General features: G+C 40.2%; 1 protein-coding gene across 1 annotated transcript in view; it reads left to right on the top strand.

Annotated features, from left to right (window-relative positions):
• Window positions 1-25296, top strand: part of LOC102263838 (ventricular zone-expressed PH domain-containing protein homolog 1) — a 110553-nt gene that overhangs the window by 5648 nt on the left and 79609 nt on the right. Inside the window, exons 2-3 of the mRNA XM_014546241.1 lie at window positions 12300-12509; window positions 13091-13485. Of these exons, the coding sequence (XP_014401727.1) occupies window positions 12300-12509; window positions 13091-13485 (605 nt within the window). The remainder of the gene's footprint in view (window positions 1-12299; window positions 12510-13090; window positions 13486-25296) is intronic.

The raw sequence follows: 25296 nt of genomic DNA, 5'->3' as shown, positions 1-25296 counted from the left end.
AATAAATCTTGAGTACAGACAAGAACAAAATAAAATTTTCTACCCAGTTTCCCATGCCCTTCTAGGTCAGTGGTCGGCAAACTCATTAGTCAACAGAGCCAAATATCAACAGTACTTTTTCAAAATAGACTCGCCCAGGCCGAAAACCGACTTCTGCGCATGGGCCACAAAGATTCAATTGCACTGTACATGCGCCCGAACGTGGTATTTTGTGGAAGAGCCACACTCAAGGGGCCAAAGAGCCACATGTAGCTCGCGAGTCACAGTTTGCCAACCATGGTTCTAGGTCCACGACAGTCATTAGAACACGATAATATAAATGCCCAGATACCAGCTCATGGAATTTTCCTTCATTTCTTTCTTCAATGTAGTCCAATGAATGGATCCTGTTAGGTTTGATCAAGCAATTGAATTGATAACCCTCCCCCAGGAACTGGCTTTCCAGGTCATTTCACTATGGACATTCCCTTTGCTGAGAACAGATTTCACTTGCGGTGACCACATTCCATTATCTCCCCTCCGGGTATGCATAAAGAAGTCTCTGCCCAGAAAAAAGCCCGCCAAAAGTCTTTTAAAAGCTGCTGACTCCCATCACTGGGGACTGGAGCCATCCAGGCTCAGCCACCTGATGTGTCGATGATTGAATAAATTCGTAATCCCTCACCACTCTGGCCTCATGCGTTCCTCCTTCGGCGACCTAACAGATCCCAAATTTTAGTGTGGATGAGAATTACAGTGTTCACAGTATATCATGGATAATTCAAAGAAACTTAAAGGAATGTCAAGGGTGATGTTTGCCTTTTCCTTCCAAAAGTGGTACCTCAGTAACCTTCATCATTACCTTCCAGAATGCCCTTTGTGTGCCTTTCTTCTGTGAGGTCCCAAGACCCCCGGTGTGCCTGACGGAGTGGGTGACGACCCCAAGTCAAACGCCGAGACCAAGACTTGATGCAAAAGCAAGAGGTTTAATAGACTCGCCCAGGCCGAAAACCGACTTCTGCGCATGGGCCACAAAGATTCAATTGCACTGTACATGCGCCTGCACGTGGTATTTTGTGGAAGAGCCACACTCAAGGGGCCAAAGAGCCGCATGTAGCTCGCGAGTTACAGTTTGCCAACCATGGTTCTAGGCCCATGACAGTCATTAGAACACGATAATATAGCCTTGAGTGTTAGATACCTTTCCTTGTGCCCCTCCAGGGTCCCCCAGACGTGAGAGCTAATATTCAGAACCTTTGCTCAATGAAAAGAAATAGTTTTTAAAGTGCTTACAAGCCCTAGGAGGTTTGGCTAAGTGGATAGAGCATCTACCTGTGGACCAAAGGATCCCAAGTTCGATTCCGGTCAAGGGCACGTATCTTGGTTGCAGGCTCCTCCCCGGCCCAGGCCCTGGTCAGGAGGCACCCAGTTGATGTGTTTCCCTCACATTAATGTTTCTCTCTGTTTTTCCCTCTCTCTTCCACTCTCTCTAAAAATCAATGGAAAAATATCCTCAGATGAGGATTAACCAAAAAAAAAAAAAAAAGTGCTTACAAGAACTCCCACCATTTTAAGCGACGCATGTTTATACAAAGAGAAATTGATTCTTTGAGAGCAACTGTTGGCTCACAGAATGTACATGAGGAGGTTCAGGGCCATAATTAAAAACATGTGACGTTCTGGTCAGCATTGCCCCCTGCTTAGAGAAAGCTAAATGTAATTTCACCCCACCAAAGTAACCAGGGTTTTAATAAAAAATAAGTATATCTTTCCAAGCAAGAGAGGTCTTATGCTAGTCACTGGTATAAAAGGAACACCATCACAGTCATTTGTGGCAGTAACTATGGCTATTGTTATTTCTTCTTGCATGGGGAAGGAAGAGAGGCTTTTGGGTTTTTGCCCCTCTTCTCACTGAAGAGGTTAAGTCTGACATGTGGTACCATTTATGTTCCATCTGTTGCTCATTTACTCCACCATTTGTCCTTCCCTAAAGCAGCGTTTATGGTGATGTGAAGGTCTGTAAAGGTATTTCAGGAATTCGTTTATCAGCAAGAGATGTAGGTGGGAGACATCATTATCAGCTTTGGAGACAGTGAAGGAAGCCCAGGAAGTGTGAGGCCCCAGAAGGGCTGACTCTGAGAGTGTGGACAGAGAGGGCTGGGGCTGGGGGGCAGGCCGCCCTGCCAGCACAATTACAGCTTTGCCAGGGGAAGCAGGCCCCTTTCCTGTAACACAGCAGTGTTCAAAATACAAGATACACCAAAAAGGAAAACAGCTTTTCATCAAGCTCCATGGCTCGGCTTCCCATTACAAACAAGACAGGAACACCAAAGCTTTAGCCTGGAGGCAAGGGAAAAAATGCACTGTGAGCGAAAAGGGAAGAGCGACTTGACCCCTATGGCCCCGTGGGAGGGGTGACAGCTGAGGCTAAAACAGTTCTTACTTGACCCCATGACCTAGCTATTTGCTATTTTAGTTCCCCAAATGCTCCTTTTTGCTATCAATCATAATTGAACTTGGAGGTTGCTAGTTGCATGACATTTCCTGAGTTTTGAGCACCTTTTCAGTTTTGGTTAAAGGGGATGCCAAAATTCGTGTTTCAGATCACTGTGAAGGGTTGCTCAATAATTAAATGTCAATTCTGTTCTGGTGACTGTTCCTATAGTATGTTACTAAGAGATACTAGGGTACAATAGTTCTTGTTGGTTACTGCACTATCACCAATCCCATAATAAGTATTACTTATTCCTAGGGTAGATTCAGATGCCATCTGATCTAAACACCTACTGAGAGACAGTGGGAGAAGGGTGTGAAGTGAGCGAGCTCTGGAGGCAGGGTGTAATGCTGGGTTTCCTAGCTGATCTTCAGTACGTTACTCAACATCTCTGTCCGTCAGCTTCTCCATCTGCCCCACTGGATCATGGGAGAAGTAATACATGTAGCCGACTAGAACAGAGAGTGCCTTGTGCCGAGGAAGCCCTCAGTAAACATTGACAGCAGTAGTACTCTGTTCCAGGTGGGCATTAGAGGAGGTGATCTCACTTAGCATGTCCATTAGACCACAGCTACTCAAAGCATAGCTGAGCTACAGCAGCTGCAAACTGTTCCTGACCAGCCCGCTCCAAGGTTATTACAGAGATTGAAAATAAGAGTTTAGAACAGTGGTTCTCAACGTGGTGCACACGCCCCATGGGGGGGGCAATTTGATTTTTAAGGGGGCAATTCGAGAGTGAGTTATTAACAGTGAATTTTTGGCATTTCTTATGGTTCTAGGAGCCTCATATACAGTATATAAATATATATTGTGACATATTTATGCATTTCAGTTCTTTATTATATGTTTTGAAACTTTATTTGCTATTTTTTCATATCACTTCATATTATTTTTATTTTTTTTAACAATTTCTTAGTGATTTCTTCCTCAGTACTTCAACTGTCCTTTTGTTCTTTTCTTTTTCTCTTTCATGGATGCCATGTTTTTTAGAAGCCTCTTTGTACCACGTTAATGGCCTTTTAGGCTTCCTCCACGTGAATAGGAGTTCACTTTTTGAATAATAAGAATTATATGTCACGGGGGAGGGGGAGGCATCAGGATTTTAGAGATGCTTAGGTGGGGCATGGCCAAAAAAAGGTTGGGAACCACTGGCTTGGAACTTTCATAGCAATTTCACATTGCTGCAACACCCAAATGCATGAACAGTGGGCTTATACCCTGTATGTCTTTATTTTACCCATTTTATTTCTCTGCTAATTTATTTTTACTGTATTTTACAAAAATATTGGTCTGTGACATGAAATTTTTTTTTTAAAAAAGGTGGTTTGAGAAGCATTGCATTAGATGCTTGACACAGCTGAGCCTGGACAAATCTCAGAACTATCTTTAATAACTAATATTTTACTCCCCAAACTTTCCTTTGGGACCTAACAAAAGAGATTTAATAAATGAAAGGTAATGAATACACATGTCAGCCATGATTTAGATACAGCTATCGTGGACTAGCTCAGCTGGGGAGAAACAGTTCTTAATGGTGTTCATATTTATCAGGCAAAAGGTGGACTTTGTATGAGCTGGGACCCTGAAGGCTGTCAGCTAGATTTTGTTGTAGGTAAAAGCTGAATTCTGGGTGGACTAGGAATTGACCCCATACACAGGGTTATATGTAGAGTTCTAGCCCCAGCTCATTTATCAATGAGTTTGACTAACTCTATTTCTCCATTTCTGAGTTTAACTGTATTTCTCCATTAAAAATAGCATAAGATATCATGTTTGGAGTGGAGACTATGAAAGGATGTAGCAAAAAGGAAAAGTTCACCGTTTTCCTGCTCTTCCAGCCTCAAAAGCTGGAGAGTGACACGTGTTAACTTTTGTTCTCTCCATGGCGGATACCCCCTCCTTCATCCCCACTGCCAGACCCTGTCACCTGCTCATGTTCCCAGACTGTAAAGTTAAGCTGGAAAAAGAGGAGTGTGTTGTTTTTACAGTTCTCACTCCTGATTCAAAGTGTGCTCATGACATTACCACTTCCCATTTACACGCCTTTATAGCTTACAAGTGCTTTTGTGACTTGTGCCACCTCCAGATGGCCATTCATTAGGATCCAGGAGCCTTCTGTTCAGGCTGCTGCTCATGTATTCTGCCCATTCTAGTCTCAGGCATCTCAGGCAAAAACTGACAAGGTACCTTTACCTCAAAATCAATAAGGACCTGAATGTCTTGCCCTAGCCAGTTTTGCTCAGTGGATAGGGCATCAGCCCATGGACTGAAGGGTTGCAGATTCAATTCTGGTCAAGGGCACATACCTCAACTGTAGGTTCCATCCTTGGCCCAAGTCAGAGCGCATGCAGGAGGCAACCAATCGATGTGTCTCTCTCACATCGATGTTTCTCTCTCTCTGTCTCTCCCCCTCCCTTCCACGTTCTCTTATAAAAAAAAAAAACAATGGAAAAAATATGAGGATTAACCAAAAAACAAAAGACCTAAACGTCTTGAAGATTACAAAACTATGGAATGGGAACTGCATATAGTTTACCATGCACCAGCTCCAAACACTGCACACACACTGTTTTCAGTCTCACCTCCCTGCAGAGTGAGTGAAAGAAACCCTCAGTTAGCTGCCTTCCTTGGTCAAGGGAAAATGCCTCTGCCCTGGTCCGCTTAAGATTCTGTTTTCTCATGGTCTGGGCCAGTGTTTCTCAAACCTGCACCTGCTCCTGGGGATTCTGATTTGATAGGTCTGGGGCAGAGCCCTACATCTCCAACAACCTCCAAGGAGATGCTGATGTCCAGTGCTTCCATTTGAGTAGTGAGGGCAGGGGCTTTGCACTTTTTGCTCATTGTTTAAAATATGTTTTATTGATTTTTAGAGAGAGGAAGGGCAAGGGTTAGAGAGATAGAAACATCAATGAGGAAAAAACATCATCGATCAGCTGCCTCCTGCACACCCCCTACTGGGGATTGAGCCACAACCTGGGCATGTACCCTGACCAGGAATCAAAGCCACTGACCTCTTGGTTCATGGGTTGATGCTCAACCACTGAGCCACACCGGCTGGGGTTTTTGTTCATTCTTTTTCCATATCCTATTCTCCGTCATGTTGGTTGAATGAAAAGTGAGCAAATAACTGAGCAGCTGCATTTGAGTGGTCATTTCCTCTCTTCAAGTTCATAATTGCTCAAAATTCATACATGAAATACAAAAATTTTTAAATCAATTATTTCCACATCCCAGTTCTTGTATGCTCACCCAGCAGGGAGGACCACTCGCCTTGGGATGCTGCAGTGGTAGGAGGGACCACATAGTCCTCCCTGGCTTTGAGTAAAAGCAGCTCATCTTCCAGGCTTCGTTTCTCAGGTACAAGCTGCGGTCTTTTAGAGTCAGCCGTCCGCACCCACACGGGGCAGCAGCCACCCGGGGTTTACCATTTGACTTTTTCATGCCCGTTCTGTATGGGCTACATAGTCAAATCCATTATCTTACATAACACTCCCAGAAATCTGGTGATGCGGCGTCATAGTCCCATTTTAAATGACAATAATGACACATGGAGTCATAAAAAGACTTGCCACATCCCTGATAAACAGGATACTGGAGTCATGAGCCCAGGTCTTTTCCCTGTAATGCCAGATTTGGTTCACTTCCTCACAATGTCCTCCTTTTGAAATCTCTTTAAAATCTTGTGTGGCCTGGCCAGTGTTGCTCAGTGGTTGAGCATCAACCTGTCAACCGAGAGGTTATGGTTCGATTCCCAGTTGGTTCACGGCCCCAGGTTGCAGGCTCAATCCCCAGTGTGGGGAGTGCAGGAAGCAGCCAATCAATGGTTCTCTCTCATCATTGATGTTTCTATCTCTTTCCCCCTCTCCCTTCCTCTCTGAAATCAATAAAAATATATTTTTTTTAAAATCTTGTGTGAATGAAATAGACCCTAGCCATTTCATTTGAGCAGAGTTCTCCCAGTGGCATGACCACATTCTGGTCCCCATATCACTGGGCTCCTGCTGATCTCCGCTCTTACCCATGAGCAGGTCCAAGGCAGAACAGAGTACCAAGAACTAGACTTATCATCATCCTTTCCCTTAGTATTCAACTATAGTGTAGTGGTCCAGCAGCGTTACTCACTGCAGCCCCCAAACAGATGGGGGTCTGTCTCTGTCATTCTTATGATGACCGATGACCCAAGAAATTGCTGAAGAGTAAGGAGCATAGCATCCCAAGAATTTAGGGCTCTCGTGTGGTTTTTATCCATTATGTTCTCCTCCTTCTCCTCTAACAAGGTTCAGTCTGCAAGAGTACACATCCTGGACAAGGGACCGTAAGCCAAGCTCTTCAAACATTTACTAATATGCTTTTCCTTTGATTTAAGGAGCCAGGAAGACAGGCTGCCAATCTCCCCACGCCTGCCAGCTTTGTAGTCTCATCTCCCAGCATAGTGAGAGCAGAAAGCTGCCCAGGGGCCAATTTGTTTCCAAGGGGAGTCCCCTCCCACAGAGGGAGGTAATTAGGCCTCCCCTGGGCATCCCTAGAGGTATTTTTTTTAACTTTATTTTGGCAACAGAGACCAGAAATCATTCAGACTGGAAATCATCTGAGCCTCTTGTAATGTGGCGTGTTGAGTTAAAGCCAAGTTAATATTTAGGGGATTATAGAACTCTGACAAAGATTTCCGTAAAATTACCTCTGGAGTTAAAAGTGACAAATGGAAAAGAAATAACAACCCAGCCCACTGGCCCCCACCTCCAAACAGAAGACAATAAAGATTGTGTATAACAGAAAGTCTTTGTGGTGAGAATTTTACTCATCAGCCTCATATCTAGAGGCCCCATGGCTCCCCCAGTTCTTGTACATTTGGAATGTGTTTCCTTGTTCTAGAAGGGGTGCAGGCTTTATCTCTGGAAAGGGTCTTTGTTTTGTAACAAATTCTCTCCAATCTTTTTAAATTTAAAAGCCAAGAGGAACCCAGGCTAGTGTAGTTCAGTTGGCTGAGCGTCATCATGTACACTGAAAGGTCGCTGGTTTGATTCCCATTCAGGGCTCATGCCTGGATTGCGGGTTTGATCCCTGGTCAAGGTGCATGGGGGAGGCTGCCGATGGATGTTTCTCTCCCACATCCATGTTTCCCTCTCACATCAATGTTTCTCTCTCCCTCTCTTTCTTCCTTTCTTTTTCTCTAAAATTAATAAAAACATATTAAAATTAAAAAAGAAAGAAAGAAAACCAAGAGGAACCAAAGAAGCAGTGAATGTTTATTATAAACTCAATCTTTTATCTACCATTTCCTGACCAAACAATCTATTGGAATCATAACTTGCCCTAATTCCCTGCCAGGAAAACTGTGACAAGCCAGGTGGAATGATGGATGGCCAGTGATGGAAAGTTCTCTTTGGTCAATCTTGTAACTTTGGTTGCCTTGGTGACTCTTTATTGCCACCCCAGTCCCTTGACTCCTATGTTATACAAATTTCCAAATCATGATGACAATAAAGGTTGCATATAGCAGAAAGTCTTTGTGGTGAAAATTCTACTCATCAGCTTCATATCTAGAGGTCACGGCCCTTTGCTGGCCCAGACATTTTAGAGTTGCTTGTTCACTCTTAGTATTTGGCCCTTTGGAAATCTCTCTTTTTACTCCTATTCTTGCTCCTTGCTTCCCTCCATATTTGATATTTATCAAATGGCATCAGCCCCTGTGGACCAGGAAAAGTTGCCAATGCCTCATGAGCATCTGGCAGAACTCAGGAGCTGGATCCAGAAATCAAGGTGGCCTCACCTCATTTATTCAGGTACCTGTGTGTGCCAAGCACTGTGCCAAGCACAGGGGAACAAAAATGAGCAGTACAGGTCCCTGCCCACCAAGCAGCAGGGGTTTACCAGGATCACGGGTGCCAGATTTAACAAATAGAAAATACAAGACACCCAGTTTAATATTAAAGAACAAACAATTTTTAGTATAAGTATAATCGTTTTAGTATAATATAATACATTTTTAGGGACATACTAAAAAATTTCAAAAAATTTTGTTGTTTAGCTGAAATTCAAATTTGGCAGGGCATCCTGTATTTTACCTGCAAACCTACCCCAGGACACCTGCCCTGCCCCTCTTGGTGTTGGTGGACATCCAGGGATAACTCACAAGTCCCTCCTGGCCAAAGTCCCCTCGGAGGGAAATCTGAGGGAGATAGAAGTCATGCTCCCAGCTGAGAGTCCTCTAACTCACTTAAGCCATAGTGCTTACTCACCAACACCTGGTACCTGGAGACGGGGCAGGGAAAAGAAGCTGTAGGACCGTCCTCTCCTAAAGTCTGATGCCATTGCATTCTCCAGGGACATCACTTTCCTCTGAGATATGGAATATTGACCAGCCTGTGTTTCAGTCATTGATGTTTTCTTTATACATTAACACAAGGTATAGGCAGGGCAGATTAAATTCCAAGGGAACGACAGTAATAAAAACAATTAATTATAATAGTATAACCCAGTGGTCGGCAAACTGCGGCTCGGGAGCCACATGCGGCTCTTTGGCCCCTTAAGTGTGGCTCTTCCACAAAATACCACGTGCAGGCACGCACGTACAGTGCGATTGAAACTTCGTGGCCCATGTGCAGAAGTCAGTATTTTGTGTAAGAGCCACACTCAAGGGGCCAAAGAGCCGCATGTGGCTCCCGAGCCACAGTTTGCCGACCACTGGATAACTTAACGTCTATTGACTGCCTGTTATGTGCTAGGAGCAGCACTTCACCCTGGTTCTGTCATTTCATCTTCCCAACAATCCTATGAGTTAAGTAAAGTATGGACCCCCTTTCATAGGTGGGAAAATGGATATAAAGAGTACAATGAACAAAAGAAAGATCTCCATAAATAAGAAAATTTTATTTTTTAAAAATCAGAAACTGATCCAATAAAATTATCTAGGACGATTTACTATAACCATGTGAAAATTGATGTTTGGGGGGTCGGGGGGATGCTACTTTTCCCTGCGGCCCCACAGGAACAAGAAGAGACTTTATTTAGGGGAGGGCAGATCAACCAGAATAAGAGAAGGGCTAGGGAGAGAGCAGCAGAGTTGCTCAGCAGGGAGGAGAGCTGGCCAGGGCTCTGCAGGCTTCACCTCCTACCTCTAGCACAGGCACTGCAGTGACACACAGGTGAAACAGTGGCCACTTTTAGCTGGGAGGAGACTAAGCAGCCTTGAAGCCAGAGGTTTCCTGGATATCAGGGCCCCAGCTCCTAGGCATGGCTGCCGGCCACCAGCTCAGCTCTTGGCCCTGACTAGTGCTGGAGGAGCTGTCTTCAGGCAGAGCTCAGGCAGCTGGCAGAGGGTCCCCACCGCTTGCTTCTCCTGGGCCCAAGGAGGCTTGGGAAGAAGATGGCAAGGAAGAGGAACTGGAGTCTAAAACCTTCCTCCATACCCACCTGGAAAGAAACAGTAGAGGCCTCTGACTTCAGGCCTGCCCTGACTACAACCACCATAGGTACAATCACTATCACTGGTAATCAGTATGGGAACCTGTGCCTTGGTAGGCAGGAAGCCAGGAGACTAGTGGTCCTGACCCATCTTCTTCCATCTAATATCCTACTGGTGCTTTCCATTGGCCAAACCCAACAAAACAACCCCCCATAAAAGCTATTATGTACAAAGAAAAAAAAACTAGTAAATGTATGAGAAATTATTTCTTTAAGAACTCACATATTTTGAGAATTAAACATGTATATAATGCTCAATATGTGATATATGCATATTGAGGTGTACTTTGTGCTTCACAAATTTTTAAGTTTTGATAATCCCAGCTATAGAAATTTCTGAAATACATTTCTTGGAACCAGAGAAATGGTAGAAAATACCCCCCCCCCCAAATTTCTCATCTGAAGAAGGTTTATTGGATCTTTTAACATTAACCTTGGTAATCGTCATGGTTTGTAAAATAGCATCCAATGAATTATACTGTCTTGACTTCATTTGTAACAGGAAATGAAACCACTTCTGGATAGGCGACGTCGGAGTCTCCCATCTATTTGTGGGCAGCCAGTATCATACATGTGTCAGAAAGGGAATCATGTTCATGATTAGCCTTTATTCCCATTCGACTCATGTATGTTTCAGTCATACATGACTATGGATAATACATTTTTCATTATGTATGAAAAAACAGAGGAAGCCTATAAAAATTATATTAAAAATGCATAATTCAAATTTTCCCAGCAATAGCTTACTGTGCAAGAAACAATGTCCTGGTTACCTAAGGGGTGATCCGCTGTCCTTCCCAGCTTGCACCATGAATATCTGTCACTGGCTGGACTAACAAGGGGATTCCAACCACTGAGGACCCCAAACTATAAACCTTCCCTCAAGGCAGGATCCCTCTCGTCCAGCTACAGAAGCTGCAGAATCCAACCCTGCCAACCAACCTTCCCAGTGCTCACCAGAGACATGGCCCAGAAATGGGTGGAACATAACTGAACAAAACAACAACTGTCTCCAGCTTGTTTGTCTTGGTTTTCCTTTTAAAAAAGCAATGCCATTAAAAAAATATCCTTTCTCACCCTCACCTAAGTACTCTGCCACGTTCACTTTGGCCCTTAGGGGAAAACAGTCATATGTTTGCAAAAACCAGAATGTTTCTGTAAGTTTGAAGCCCTTTCCTCAACTTCTAGGAAAAATGCTAAGAGAGCCAAATAAATAAATACACACAAGAAAAAGCAACAGAGTCATCAAGCCGTCTTGATGAGTAGACTTCTAGGGATTATTAACCCTTGTGTTTATAAGAAAGTAATTAATACTAACCCCACGTGATATGATTGATAGTGATTGTTAAATTAAAATAACTCTAGGTGGGCTCATATTAGAAGGCGGGTTAGGGAAGATAAAGGCAGACTCACTTCTGTAATCATTCAGCACCTTAGTGAGCATCGGCAAACTACTAGTGTTTCTGCAGCTTATCTATAGCTCATACTCTACTTAGGGCACTGTGTTTGCCCTTAGAGGGGTTCCAAAATTATTCCCCAAATAGCCCCTGCTTTAAAGGAGGTCATTGGAATGACACATGGGGTGTTATGTAAAAGATATTTGGAACTACTAATATCATTCATGGAAAACCTCTTTTACACAACATATTGAAATTCAAAAAGATGTTTGTAAGATGAGAGAATCACACTGATTTCCATAAAATTAGCAACTGATGATTTCCCCCCTCCACTTGAAATGTTCTTATTCTATCAGTTTCAGTACAAACAGATCAGCATACGTAAATTTTCTAGAAAATACCTGGCATGAATTTTGTATAAAAGCCATGCTTTTGAAGAGCTAGGTAGGAATATGGTAGATGACCATAAAAACTGCTTTGTATTCTCTGAATCCTTCAAAGTATTTCTAATACAAAGTTGACATAAACATCAATGTTTCTAAACTTCTAGCAGAATAAGCTATAGAGACAATTTCAAAAACCTTTGTTCATAGATGTTACTCAATAAAACATTTATTAAATGACTAATAAAAATTTATCAGCCTGGCTGGTGTGGCTCAGTGTTTGAGCATTGACCTATGAACCAGGACGTTACTGTTTGATTCCCATTCAGGGCACATGCCGGGGTTGTGGGCTCAATCCCTAGTGTGGGGTGTGCAGGAGGCAACCAATCAATGGTTCTCTTTCATCATTGATGTTTCTATCTCTCTCTCCTTCTCCCTTCCTCTCTGAAATCAATAAAAATATATTAAGAAGAAATGCATCAGGTAAAGTTTTCAGTTCTGAATTAAAAGCAGTTAGAGAGCAATGCTGTTCTGAAGGGGATATATGACTAGTATCTAATGCAATCATCTTTATTCCTTTAGGAGAAAAATCAGCACTGAAATTGAATTCCCTGAGAAGTTAGAAGGAACCAAGCTCACCGCAGCTGAAAATGAAGACCAAAAAAAGCTCCATGTTAAAATACAGGCTTTTGAAGACAAAATAAATGCTGAGATCAATACCCCTGGATCTATCAGAAGATATAGTTTGGGCCAAGTTTCCAAGGAAGAAAGAAAAGACATTAGATTTAACAGGTATAAATTTTGCTTGGCTGTGTTTTTTTTCCAAATATGTAATTCATGTTGGCTATTGGTTTTATTATCACACTGTTATGGGGTGTTTTTTAAGTATCTTTTACTTATAGTAACCCAAACTTCCATCCTTTCATGAATGAAACTTCCTTCACAATACTTTAATTATCCAAAGAAGCTCACTTTTGAAAAAAAAAAATGAGAATACAAATGGCTTATTTTTTAAAACACTTTTTAAATTCTATAGATATGGAGAATGACTTTCAAAAGCTTCTTAATTTCTGATGAAAAAGCTGAAGGAGAAGTAGAAAAAAAACAATATAAATATATAAGTCCATCATGTTCTAGCTAGTTTTGCCACAAAATTGATTTTTAAATCTATGGGCAGGTGATCTACATCTTTAAAGGATTGGCTTATTACATAACTTGGTGGTCTATGTTTTATCAAATCTGTTAGTAGCACTGATTTTCCGTTTCACACTCTAGAGGAAATAACTTTTGTCCCAGTGTTGTTATTCTTTCTTTTCCTTGTCAGTGAATGGTCACTCTTTACTGTCTCGGCCTTCCCTTTGTTTGTATTGTAGGTCAAAGAGTCTGGCTTTGCACACTGTGCTAACAAAGGGCATGAGTTCAGATGATGGGGAAGTTGTTGAGAGAGGAGATATACCAGCCAGCATCTCCCTTTCAGAAATAGACTCACTTAGCCAAGGAAATAAGTCACCCTTTAAGGCGGACACTGATGGATCACAGCTGGGAAATTCTTCAGTTTCACACCCAAGCATTATACATATAGACTCAGAGAATCTGCCAGAAACAGTAAAAAAAAACTATCAGGAAGAAACTCCAGAGACGACTGTAAGTCCTGTAGAATACCAAGATAAGCTCTACTTGCACTTAAAGAAGAACCTCAGTAAAGTGAAAGCATACGCCATGGAAATCGGAAAGAAGATTCCAGTCCCTGACCAGTGTACCATTGAAGGTAAGATCTCTGAACTCCCCAACTTTGAAAAATTTAAGACATCATTAGAAAAAAAAGGGGGGGGGCTCAAAATGACAGAAATTGCATTTTCTGGTTCTTTTGAAAAAATAGATCATTTTGAAGCACCACTACATTATTTTAATTACTTTTCCCCCCAATAAGGTCAATCATCTTTCTAATTCTCATTTGAATCTACTTCATCTGATTTGTTTGAAACTCAAGGGTATATTGTTTCTGGTTCCTTGTCCCTAGCCATCAAGAAAAACCTAGAAAGGGGTCTGTGGCCCCAAAACAGTCTTTATGGTAGGGGTCCAGCCAGAGGCATTTTTCCACCCACATAATTGTGCAAGGAAACAATACACAGCATTGGGCTTCAATCGACTTTTTCTTCCATTCATTCAACAAGCATTTATGAAGCAGCTACTATATGCTAGGTGCTGAGATTCACCTTTGACCCAAAGAGACACAACTCCTCGCCTCTTGGAGATTAGAGTAGAGAAGGAAAAGAGCACAGCCATGGTCAGGAGGCGGTGTAGGTCCGGAACCAGTGAGAGTGTGAGCTGGTCAGAAAACAGAGGCCAAAGTGAGAAAAGGATGTCAGGGGTCGAGACTTCTCTGGGGTGCACATTTGAAGGAGGTGCCCAAAAAACTCAGTAAAATTTGAAGTAACAATAGAATCAGCAGCAATGTCTTGCCAGCCATGTTGGAGATGAGGTAAGTAGTAATGTGGGTCGCATCTTTATTTATAGCTTTTGATATTTTGTTCACCGTTGTTGTATTCATTTCAATTTTTTAAAATATTGTTTATCTTGAGTACCCAATTTTCTGGTGCCTCCTCACATGTCATGTCTTAGTCCTGTCTCTGGGAAAGATGATGGATTTGAGACATGGGTATTAAAAATGGCAGAGTTGCCCAGACAGTGTGGCTCAGTGGTTGAGATTTGACGTATGAACTAGGAGATCACGGTTCAATTCCCATTCAAGGCACATCCCTGGGTTGCAGGCTTGATCCACAGTGTGGGGCATGCAGGAGGCAACCTATCAATGATTCTCTCTCATCATTGATATTTTCTCTCTCTCTCTCTCTCTCTCTCTCTCTCTCTCTCTCTCTCCCTCTCCCTTCCTCTCTGAAATCAATAAAAAAAATATTTTTTAAAAATGACAGAGTTCCAAGGCAGGCTCACCCTCTGGTCTGGTTTGGATGGCTCCAAGGCACTGCCAGGGCAATTAGATCTTTCCTATAGCCATTCTTAGGCAGCAGGCATGTTCTTCCCTTGAGATTCAGATGGTTCAGATGGAAGTCTTAGCCCTCTCCTTGGACATGACATCTTTTCACAGGCTACAGCCCTCACTGAAAAAGCCAGGCAGCCCATCTTCCAGAAAGAAGTACTGCTGAAGGATAGTGACTCCAATTCATAGTCACTCACCTACTGACCATCCTCCCCTTCCAGGTTTAGGAACTAGAAGGAGTTTTCCTACTCTATTTTCTATCCCAACTCTCACTCCAAATCAGAGGGAAGAAGATATTCTCACACTAACAAATGCAAGGGGCTTAGTGGGTTTTAGGGCTTGGGAATGATGGATATTATTATTTAGCATGTCTGTCTAGAATCTGACATTTTCAAAGGTGTTTACATTCATTTATTGATTAGCCTTCTTTTTAAATGTTGAAAATAAAAGTGATATTGCTCATATTCAATATAACTTTTGGATAATGAAGTATATCAGGACTTGGGAATAACTAAAATCAATCAAACTCAACTAATACAAACTCTTTACAATTGCTCATTTCACTAGTAATCTATGCATTTATGCACAAGTTGAAGAATTTGATTTAAGAGAGGTTAAATGAATTTCCCAGTTTGGCAGAGGAAGTCTGTAGCAAATAGAAAGCTAGCCACATTTCCATCTACAAGAATAGTTTCTGTTTTGGGGGTTTCTTGCTTTAAGTTTAGCTTAAAGCATTCAAGGTATGCTACATGGTGAAGTCCTGCAGAGTTACTTCAAGCATCTAGTTCTCAAAAACATGTGGTATTTCTTATTGCCTTAAATTATTTTGTGTGTTTGAGAGTTAACTAGGTGACTGGGTGGTTTGTTGGTTTTTTCTCCAAAATGTTGAATGAATCCATCATCTTTACTAACATAAATAAATAAATAAATAAATAAATAAATAAATAATTTTCTTTTGATGTTTCCTATCAGGAATGACCTAAAACTGAGTATGTATATTTTTAAGTTGACACTTAGGAATTCACTCATACTTTTATAATTTCCTGGATGTTCTTGGTAAATTCCTTGTGCAGATATATGTGTGAGGGATGAAAGATTTATATGACTCAATGTAAATAAATCCACCAAGAAAGGCCTCATGCTGACTGCAGGGGACACGCTGTTATTATTTCAGAGATTGTGTAAACCATTCAGCAAAATGCCAACAGTCATCTGGGTGACACAGTTTTGCTTGGTCTCATGAGTTCACTCGGCTCAACAATACAGTGCTTCTTTCATAAAGATTCATAGAAGGAAGATTTAGGCTTAGAGATTGTTATGCTTAATGTGTTGTGGGTATATGATGTCTTTCTTGCAACTTATGCAAAGTAATCAAGGTACAAAGGGAAGAAGCATAAAAATCACTTCCACAATATTAAACAGACAAATAGCCAGCAGGAAACAAGATCAACAACAAAGGGTTGAGATGAGTTTAGTCTGGTGTTACAAAGTCCATACTATGAAAACATGACAAAACAACCCTTTAAAGAAATTGCTTTTTGGTATTGGTTAGAATCATATGCCACAACTGATATTTGACTTCCTATATTTTTACCTATAAACCAACACTTGCATACAGTTCAACTTAACACTTTGGTAATAAATGGGGTTGAAGAAACAGGTACCTGACTAGGTACAGTGCAGCAGAATTCAGTATATGGTGAATCAAGGTCACAAATAACTCTCCTAGCCTCAGTCAGCTACCTTATTATTGATCACAGTGCAAACAGGCAATCTACACTGATAAAAGAGAAAAATGCAAATTGACCATACCTTTGCGACACCCACTAGCCAATCAGGCGTGAGTATGCAAATTAACACAGCAAAGATGGTGGGTTAATTTGAATATGCAGGCGCCGAGCAGGGACGCTTGCATCCCGCACCGCCCCAGCCGCTCCGGGCCTCTGGGCAGCGTGGGAAAGCGGAAAGGCGGCTCCAGCCAGAGTGAAGGCCCATTCTTGCACGAATCTTCAGGCATTAGGCCTCTAGTAGAAAAGGCGGCTCCAGCCAGAGTGAAGGCCCATTCTTGCACAATTCTTGCACAAATCTTAGGCATTAGGCCTCTAGTAGAGTATAAAGAGATCAGCAAAAATCTACCAGCATGTCTGGAAAAGCTGTCAAACCCCAAGTCTTATTGAGTTTGGGTCAGCAGTGTCATTTTGGTTATGAAAGAGCTTGTTGTCCCCAAGTCAGTAATTCTCCCCTGGACCTTCGAGGCTTTAGCACCGGTGCAGGTTTGCCAACTACTGTAAGTTATGTATTCATACACAGACTGATGGTCTTATATCACTGCCTAATTATATTTACATACAAGACCAAAGCAATTCAGTTCATCTACTAAAGGGCATGTTAAAAATCTAAACCACTGTTGTTCGTTTATGTGAACAAAAATGATTAGAGGTTAAAAAAAAATCATGATATTGAAATAAATCCTTGAAAATCTGGATTTCCATAAAGGATGATTTAAAAGCTTACAAGAACCCATCAATGCTGCTTTAGTTAGCTTTGAAGTATTTCTCGATTGGGTGAAAATAAATCCCATCTGTAGAGCATATCAGCAAGCTGACTTGCAGAAAGCTAATTTTAAAGCTAGTAATGTTGTCCTTTCTCTAATAGACCCACATGAGTTGATTTTTCTTGACTTGAACAGATATAAGGATATCTAAAGGTGAAATAAAGTTCAGTGTAACTATCAAGCACCAGAAGCTGTTTTCAACATTAATTACAAATAGAGCTTCCTTATTGAAATTTTGCTTGTAGTCAAGTCCACTCTCATGTTGGGATGACAGAGGGGCAAAGCCAAGACCAGTCCCGATCTATTCCTGCTCAAGTTGGTCCAGTCTGGGGGGTGATAATGGTAACACTCATCCACTTACTGGTTCTGGGGAAGGTTTCTTTCTTTTTAAAAATAGTTTGGTTTACTCATGGGACTGAGATCATTTATCCATGGGGAGAATTGTGAGATTTAGAGAAAGAAAAAAAACCCTAAGTTTTTACTCACAATCCTAGAGGAAAAAAACAGCAAATAGTATAGATGTTACAAATTTCCTGAAGCCTTATTTAATTGAAGTGATCCCTTGGGCCCACTTGTTGGGAAAACCTTTTCTAGAGAATTTTTCTTGGTACTTTGAAATTTATCTTGGATTACCTTACCTTATTCATCAGTTCCTATTTCTCCGAAGTGTGGATTTTAGTCAAAAACAGACAGTTAAAATGTTGGCTGTGTTCTCCTCTTTACTTTCTCCTGCTACACATATCCTGGATCCAGTCATCTGCAATGGCCTACAAGAAACATCCAAATAATAAGAAAGCCCTGCAAATCCTTTTGAAAAGATCGCCTCCCAATTACTCTATTGTGTTAACACCAGATCATCACATCACCCGTGAGGGTGTTATACTCTTTAACCCATGAAACATGTTGCAGAGTCCCACCAGAAGGCATCAAATAACTTTACTTCTCATTAGTTATGTGTTCAAAGACTCCTCCTTCTTAAAAAATGAAAAAGTTGGATTTTCTTTGAACATTAAAATAAATAAAGAAAAATACCCTAACCATGCTAATGGACAAAAGGGTATGTTGTTTATCTTCATCTTGGTTTACATGATATTTATCTACAGAACAGATGTACATTTATCCAACCAGGAAGCAGCTTAAAGTAAAATTGGAAAACACATGTACATTCTTGGGCCATTTCTGTGTGAAAATTCAGGAGAGATGATATGCCTGTAAATGAAGTGAGTCATCTAAACCCTTTAAAATGGACAGTTTCTCTAATATAGTATCCACCTTGAATATGTCCCTAGTAAGTGTAAAGGAACCTTGCTAATAAATAAGTAGGAGTACAAGTATATACATACGTGGAGCAACACTGTGCAGGAGTGCCTTTCAGTACATCTTACCTTAAAGGTGGCCACATTAGAAGATGAAAGAGAAGGAGAAAAGGAGGAGGTATTTTTTAGGAGCAGAAGTAGTTTGCTGTGGCATATTTCATAATCTTAAATATTTTCTCCTAATTGTATTATGTTTTTTAAATATAAGGCATTGTACTCTTACATCTGCCAGACAGTGTTGTTATCTTGTTTTAGGGAAGCTCCTCTTCAGAGATTATAATCAGTCACCCATTATTGTTGTTTGGAGACGGTCTTTGCTCCCGAGTATACAGTGCTGTGTGAAAAGGTCTCAAGCACTGAGGGTCTCAGCAGAAGAGGCCATTCAGATCCAGTTTGCCACAAACCAAATCTCGAGAAAGTGAATGTTATTTTTCCATTTACTTCCTTTATGAAACTGGCATGATATGTCCTTTAGGGAAACAAAATGGTCCCTAGATATTAACAAATCTCATTTAATAAATGAGCAAATCCATATTTCTGAGCACTGTTGGTGATGAAAAGTTGGTAGTTGGGGAACTAAAAAGAGATTAAACAGCTAGGTAAAGGGTTTTGGTATGACAGGGGAAAGGAAAAAAAGATAATTTCCTCTTGTTTGTTCCACAACAACCATCAAACTTCAGATGATGAATTTTTAAATGTTTTTTTCCAAAAACATAGGCAATGGCATAGTTGGCAATCGGGGATCCGGGAATTTGATCATTGGCAGCATTAATTTGTGTTGTAGTCCATTTTCAGAGAGGAGATGTTCACAAACTGCAGATGAGTCTGAAGCAGACAGAGCCTTGTGCCATGTGTTGGCAGGTGCACTTGGATGGGATGAGAAAGAGCTGAATGAAGGACACCGAATCCCTGGGTTTCCTCTGTCCACATTGCTGCCCTGGGCACCTTAGAGACCAGTGAGAAATTATAAAATGCAACTTTTTCTTTTCTTACAAAAAGATTCAGTGGACTTTTAGGAATAAACTGTTTTACAGAAAATAATCACTTTTCAGATGAAATGTTCACATCAATTATTCAACAGTCATTAAAATATTATACCACCATTAAAATGAGCCACAGATGTGGGAAATAAAATACCATTGTGGAAACACTGAATATGATTCTGCTTCTCACATCAAACTTCCTATTTTCTAACTTCTAAGTAGCTTTTTCAGATTGGCTTCTATCACTAGTAGTATGCATGTAAGGTTCCTTCAGGGCTTGACAGTTCATTTCATTTTAGAGCTGAGTAATATTTCATTGTATGGATGTAACCCCTCTCCCTCCCCCATAGTATTACACCGAATAGTTTTACTCCCATTAAAATTCTCTTTGCTCTGTTTATTCATCCTATTTATCATTCATTCATTCATTCATTCGTTTGTTCGTTCATTCATTCATTCTACAACTATTTCTGAGGGCCTACTACCTGCCAGCATCAATCTAGGAACTTAGGAAACATTGGTGAACAAAACAAACAAATATCCTTGCCTTCATGGAGACTGTTTTAGTGGGAAAATACACACAATAAATAATAGATGATAAACAAGTAAACTATATAGGGTGTTAATAAGTATTAAATGCTATGATAAAAGTAAAAATAGAGCTGGCTAAGAAGAACCAAAGAGAAGGAGGGGAAGAGTTCTAAAGAAAACATCAAACTGTTACATCAACTTTCTCTAAAGAATCAGATTGAGGATGGGGGTTGAGGAGAAAGGGAAGGGAAAGGAGAAACGTGCATAATTTAAAGTTTTGGAGAGAGATGCTGGTAACTTTGACCCAGGTGAAAACTCCAGACTCCCCAGCATCCTGTCTCACCAGAGTCTATAGGATTGGGTTTCAGTCCCGACTCTGTTGATGGGCAGTTTCAATTCCTCAAACAGGTTCTTCATTTCCTTGTGCCACCACTTCCTCACCCTTATCCCAAGAGTATTACAGGGTCATGGGTCTTCAACTTATGCTCCTCAAAGAGACCTCAGGCTCCCCTCTTTCCTTCTCTCCCTGCCCTGCCAACAGAGCAGCTATGAGTTGGCGGAGTTTACACACTGACCTTCCTGATATATATCTAAACCAAGAATTCTGCAGCTTAAAGAAACTTGAAAAACACTCAGCTGGATCATTTTTATGTCCTTTTTTCTAAAAGGTCCTTTATGCTCTAAATTAATTATTTCTAAGTGCCTTATGTCAAAGCTGGCAAAATGTAAAACTGGTTATTTGGCCAAGTCCTTCATCAGCCTCAACTTTATTGCTCATATTATATCTTCACAATAAAATTTTAAAATAATATTTTTATTTCATGTTAATTTCCTGTTCTTTCCCCAGACATCTGTACTCAACAGTTTACTACAATTTCTTAGGAGAAAGTAGGCCGGATTGTTTAATACTTTTGAGGTGTCTATCTGCCCAAATTATTAATAGCTATCAAACAGCAAATGACCAATTATGATTAGCAAATGAATGCATTGTGCATGTCGTGGCTGGTCTATTTGTAGTCAAATTGTTTGGGTTACCTTACTTAATGAAAATCGATCTTATTTCAAATTGTGTATGAGAGCCTATAAAAATATATAATAAAATAAAAGAAGATGATTCACTGAATGTGAGGGGGAAACAAACATAGAGAAATAAAATATATCCAGTAGTTGAGTTATTTTTCAGAAATTTATATCTGAAAATTTATACATTTACTTCTGAGCACCCTAGTGGCCATAGTAAGGAGGGAAACAAAAATCAGTTAAAAATCCACAATGTCCATAAATAAAAGCATGACAATTTCCAAGAAGAAAAAAGAAAGCTGTTTACTTATTTGATTGATGACTACTGTGCTCACTGAAGCTGGTTCATCAGAAGAGGTGTTTATATTATGCAACAAACATGTAAACACTAAATATAACAATAGAGCACTGGTTCTCAGCTAGAGGCAATTTTGTCCCCAGGCTGGGAACTTTTGGTAAATGTCTAGATATATTTGTGTTTATCATGACTGAGGGAGGAGAGACAGGGGCTACTGGCAGCCAGTGGATGCTGCAAAACTGCCTACAACAAATAGAAAAGCCCCAAGACAAAGAATTATCCAAACCAAAATATCAGTAGTGGTTGAGAAACCCTGAAAGACTGCCTTGCTTCTCAAAATGTGGCCCATGGACCAGCAACATTGAGATCCCCTGGTTACCCATTAGAAATTCAGATTCTAAGGCCTATCCTAGACCTACTGAACCAGCATCTACAGTTTAACAAGATGCCTCCAGTGATTGATATGTGCATTAATGTTTGAGAAGCATTATTACTATGGAAATAATAATATTTCCCAGGAGTAAAGAATTTTCTTCCTTACAAGGACTTTGTGATTTAATTAACTCTTTGTTTAATCAGCACCTCTCCATTGAAGAGATGAGTATTCTTCTCACAGACACTCAAAGATACCAGGATAAGTCATCTGGACTGCTCATGACACTCCATTTGTGGTCCTCATTGCCCTTTGGTTCCTCTCACAGGATAGGGGTTTTTAAAAAGGATAAATTGGCTTGGAAGACAGGAAACTGTACTCCTTGGTATCTGTTTGAATTTTTAGTAATGTGAACTTCTGACTTTTTATGTACATAGTATTTAGTTTTTCAAGGAAGATAGTTTTAACAGCTAGCTTTAAAATACCTACAAGTATCAAATATGTTTCAATCATGCTTAGCCATGTTGTGTAAATGAATTCAAAACATACAGATTACATTTCCCTTAAAATATGCAGAGAATTTAAAGAAAGAAAGAAAGGAAGAAAGAAAGAAAGAAAGAAAGAAAGAAAGAAAGAAAGAAAGAAAGAAGTTTTCCTAAATTCAAAGCATTGAACAGTAGTTTGAGACAATTATCTATATGTGATTTCACCTATCTTTGATATTTAAAGATTAATCCATTGTCCCTCATTTCTTCTAAAAGGAACTGAATTTATTGTACTTTGGACCATCTTTTCTTTACTGAATCTACATGATTTTTTTCTAAGTTCTTTTAAAAAGAACCTTACAAATATTTAAGTAATAGCGATCCTCTCTAGTAAATGTAGACAATTAAGACTATTTCTACATCCTTATCATGTCTTTATACTGAATTTTTATTTTATTTCATACCAGCTCAAATACAGTTACACCCTGAGGGTTTTTGTTCATTGGCTTTTAACAAAGCCTTTGAACTCTTATAAACAATTGAATCTACAGTAAAAGAATCAAGACCAAACTAGTCATCCTTTGTATTCTTACAATATTGATATAGTATCATCTTGCTGTAATTCCAATGTCAAATATACATTAAACACTTACGATATTTGTTAATGTTTCCACAAATTTTGTTATGTTAAATTTTGCATTCTCTGGATCATTGTATATTTTTAACTTATGTACAACAGCAAGAAGGATGTTCTGTCTTCCTAACGTAATTCAGTAACTATATAAAATTAAAGGGTTTATTTGGGAATTTAAAAGTACTAAAATATGAGGAAATGTCCAAAGAAAAGATTAAACAATAGTATATTGCCATCCTTGGTTTGTTAGTTATCTGTGAATACTTTTAATGTAAATTATATTGCCCTAATGGGGAAGGAACACATCTAAATTCAAGTTAGAGCCTAGTTTTTCAAACACTTGGGGTCTAAGAAATCCCCAAATGCTTTTCATCAAGCATTGCTATTGCTAACTTGAACTTGTCTGCATTTTAAGGAAATGTAATTAAGTGTTTCAAATTCACTTTCACTTTATCCATCAAGATATGGTTTGGTGAAATCTTCTGATCCCTATGGGGTGTGTTACTGATAATAGAAATCTCATCAAGAAATGGCCTTTGTGGTATTAAGACAAGACCTGCATCAGATTGCTGTAATGATGACCCTGCTGACTTTTGAAGGAAAAAAAATCCTTTTTCAGGTTTTGGTCACACTCCTTTCCTTCTAGCTCAGATACCTTTAAAAATGAAACAAAACCTAACTTGACATGGAATCGGGAATCAGCTGGTTGTGGGCAAGGTGTGTGCAGGGAGATGTAGATAAACCACTCTACTCATTCATTTTAGGTAAGGTCGGGCATGGAACTACCCATTACAAAGTAACGATGGGAGTTAGGGACCATAGACAGTCTGAGAATTCTCATTCTCTTTTTTAAAAAAAATATATATTTTTATTGATTTCAGAGAGGAAGGGAGAGAGATAGAAACATCAATGATGAGAGAGAATCATTGATCGGCTGCCTCCTGCACACCCACTCCTGGGGATCAAGCCCTCAACCCGGGCATGTGCCCTGACAAGGAATCGAACTATGACCTCCTACTTCATAGATTGATGTTCAATCACTGAGCCATACCAGCTGGGCTCCCCTTCTCTTTTCTAATCCAAAGTTACACCTTCTTGAGCAGGAGCTGCAAATAAATTTCTATCAGCAGTGCATCCCTTTAGAGTCTCACCCTTTCTCCATTACCTTCAGACAGAAGGGGCTGAAGTTCTCCAGGCAGATGAGGGTCTGGAGACACAAGAACTTAAAGGGAGAGTGTGGGGTGTGGTGTCCCCAGTGAATGGACCAGTATCATAAGAGCAATCATAGCTGGGAGCTGCCTTTGTAGCTGCTCACCCAGTACAGGGTCCAGTGTTTGATGTCAGCCCAGGAGGAAGAGCAAGGTGGATGAACAGTTTTCAAATTTAACATGTGAAGAGTTATCAGATTTTCCTCTATGAGTAACATTTATCTCACTGCTATATTGGTTACAAGATATTGAATCTGTATCACTACCTTTCTTTAAAAGGGTATTCTTATGCCATACCTTAGTAAAATATATTTCTTTCCCATGGCATTCACTATGACACCAAGAATAAATGTAGTAATTCCAAAAATTTTAACATTTTTCGAACAAGTTTGAAATATAGAAAAATATTTATATCAAGTCTTGCACTATTATTATTATTATCAGCTTGCATTCCAAACCAGAGGCTGGCAAACTTTTTAAATAAAAGGCCAGATAGTAAAATTTTAAGGCAGAGACAGGCCATGCAGTCTCTGTTACAACCACTGAGCTCTGTCATTGTAGTGTAAAAGCATCCATAAACAATACATAAATGGATGAACATGACTGTGTTTCAATAAAACTTTACACAAACAAGCAGTGAGTCAAACTTGGCCGAGAGCCATAGTTTATGAAGTCCTGTTCTAGACAATTGATTTATATTGATTGCCACATTCACCCAGAGTTTCATGTTATAGATGGTATTTAAGGACTTCCGACACCCCTCCTAACACACACACACACACACACACACACACACACACACACACACACACACAAGACTTTTAGTAAACATGGCTGGTTGAACACATGTTTACCTGTACTACCACTAAAATTCCACTTAAATGATATAAAAAAAATTAAAAAGCATAAGCTTAGGAGAATGGAGGAGAAGATAGCAGACAAAAGATGTCTACAAAATGTTTGGCAGAGTAAAGAGGTGCAGACTTGGTAGTAAATAGTGTCTATAATAGCACTTGTGATCTAAGCGAGGCGCCTCATGAGAAGAATTTGGTACAGTTCTACTGATACCTAGTGAGCTGGTGTTGGAAGGGTGCAAATTGCTTCTCAAGGAAGCTGTGTCCTAACCTGATGCAATCACTGGTTGAGCTTATTGTAAAACTCCAGTGAGTGGGTGGGCGG

The sequence above is a fragment of the Myotis brandtii genome, unplaced genomic scaffold (assembly GCF_000412655.1).
Source record: "Myotis brandtii unplaced genomic scaffold, ASM41265v1 scaffold436, whole genome shotgun sequence".
Classification (NCBI taxonomy): domain Eukaryota; kingdom Metazoa; phylum Chordata; class Mammalia; order Chiroptera; family Vespertilionidae; genus Myotis; species Myotis brandtii.
The sequence above is the reverse complement of the archived record's forward strand: the minus strand, read 5'-3'. Positions and strand labels throughout refer to the sequence as shown.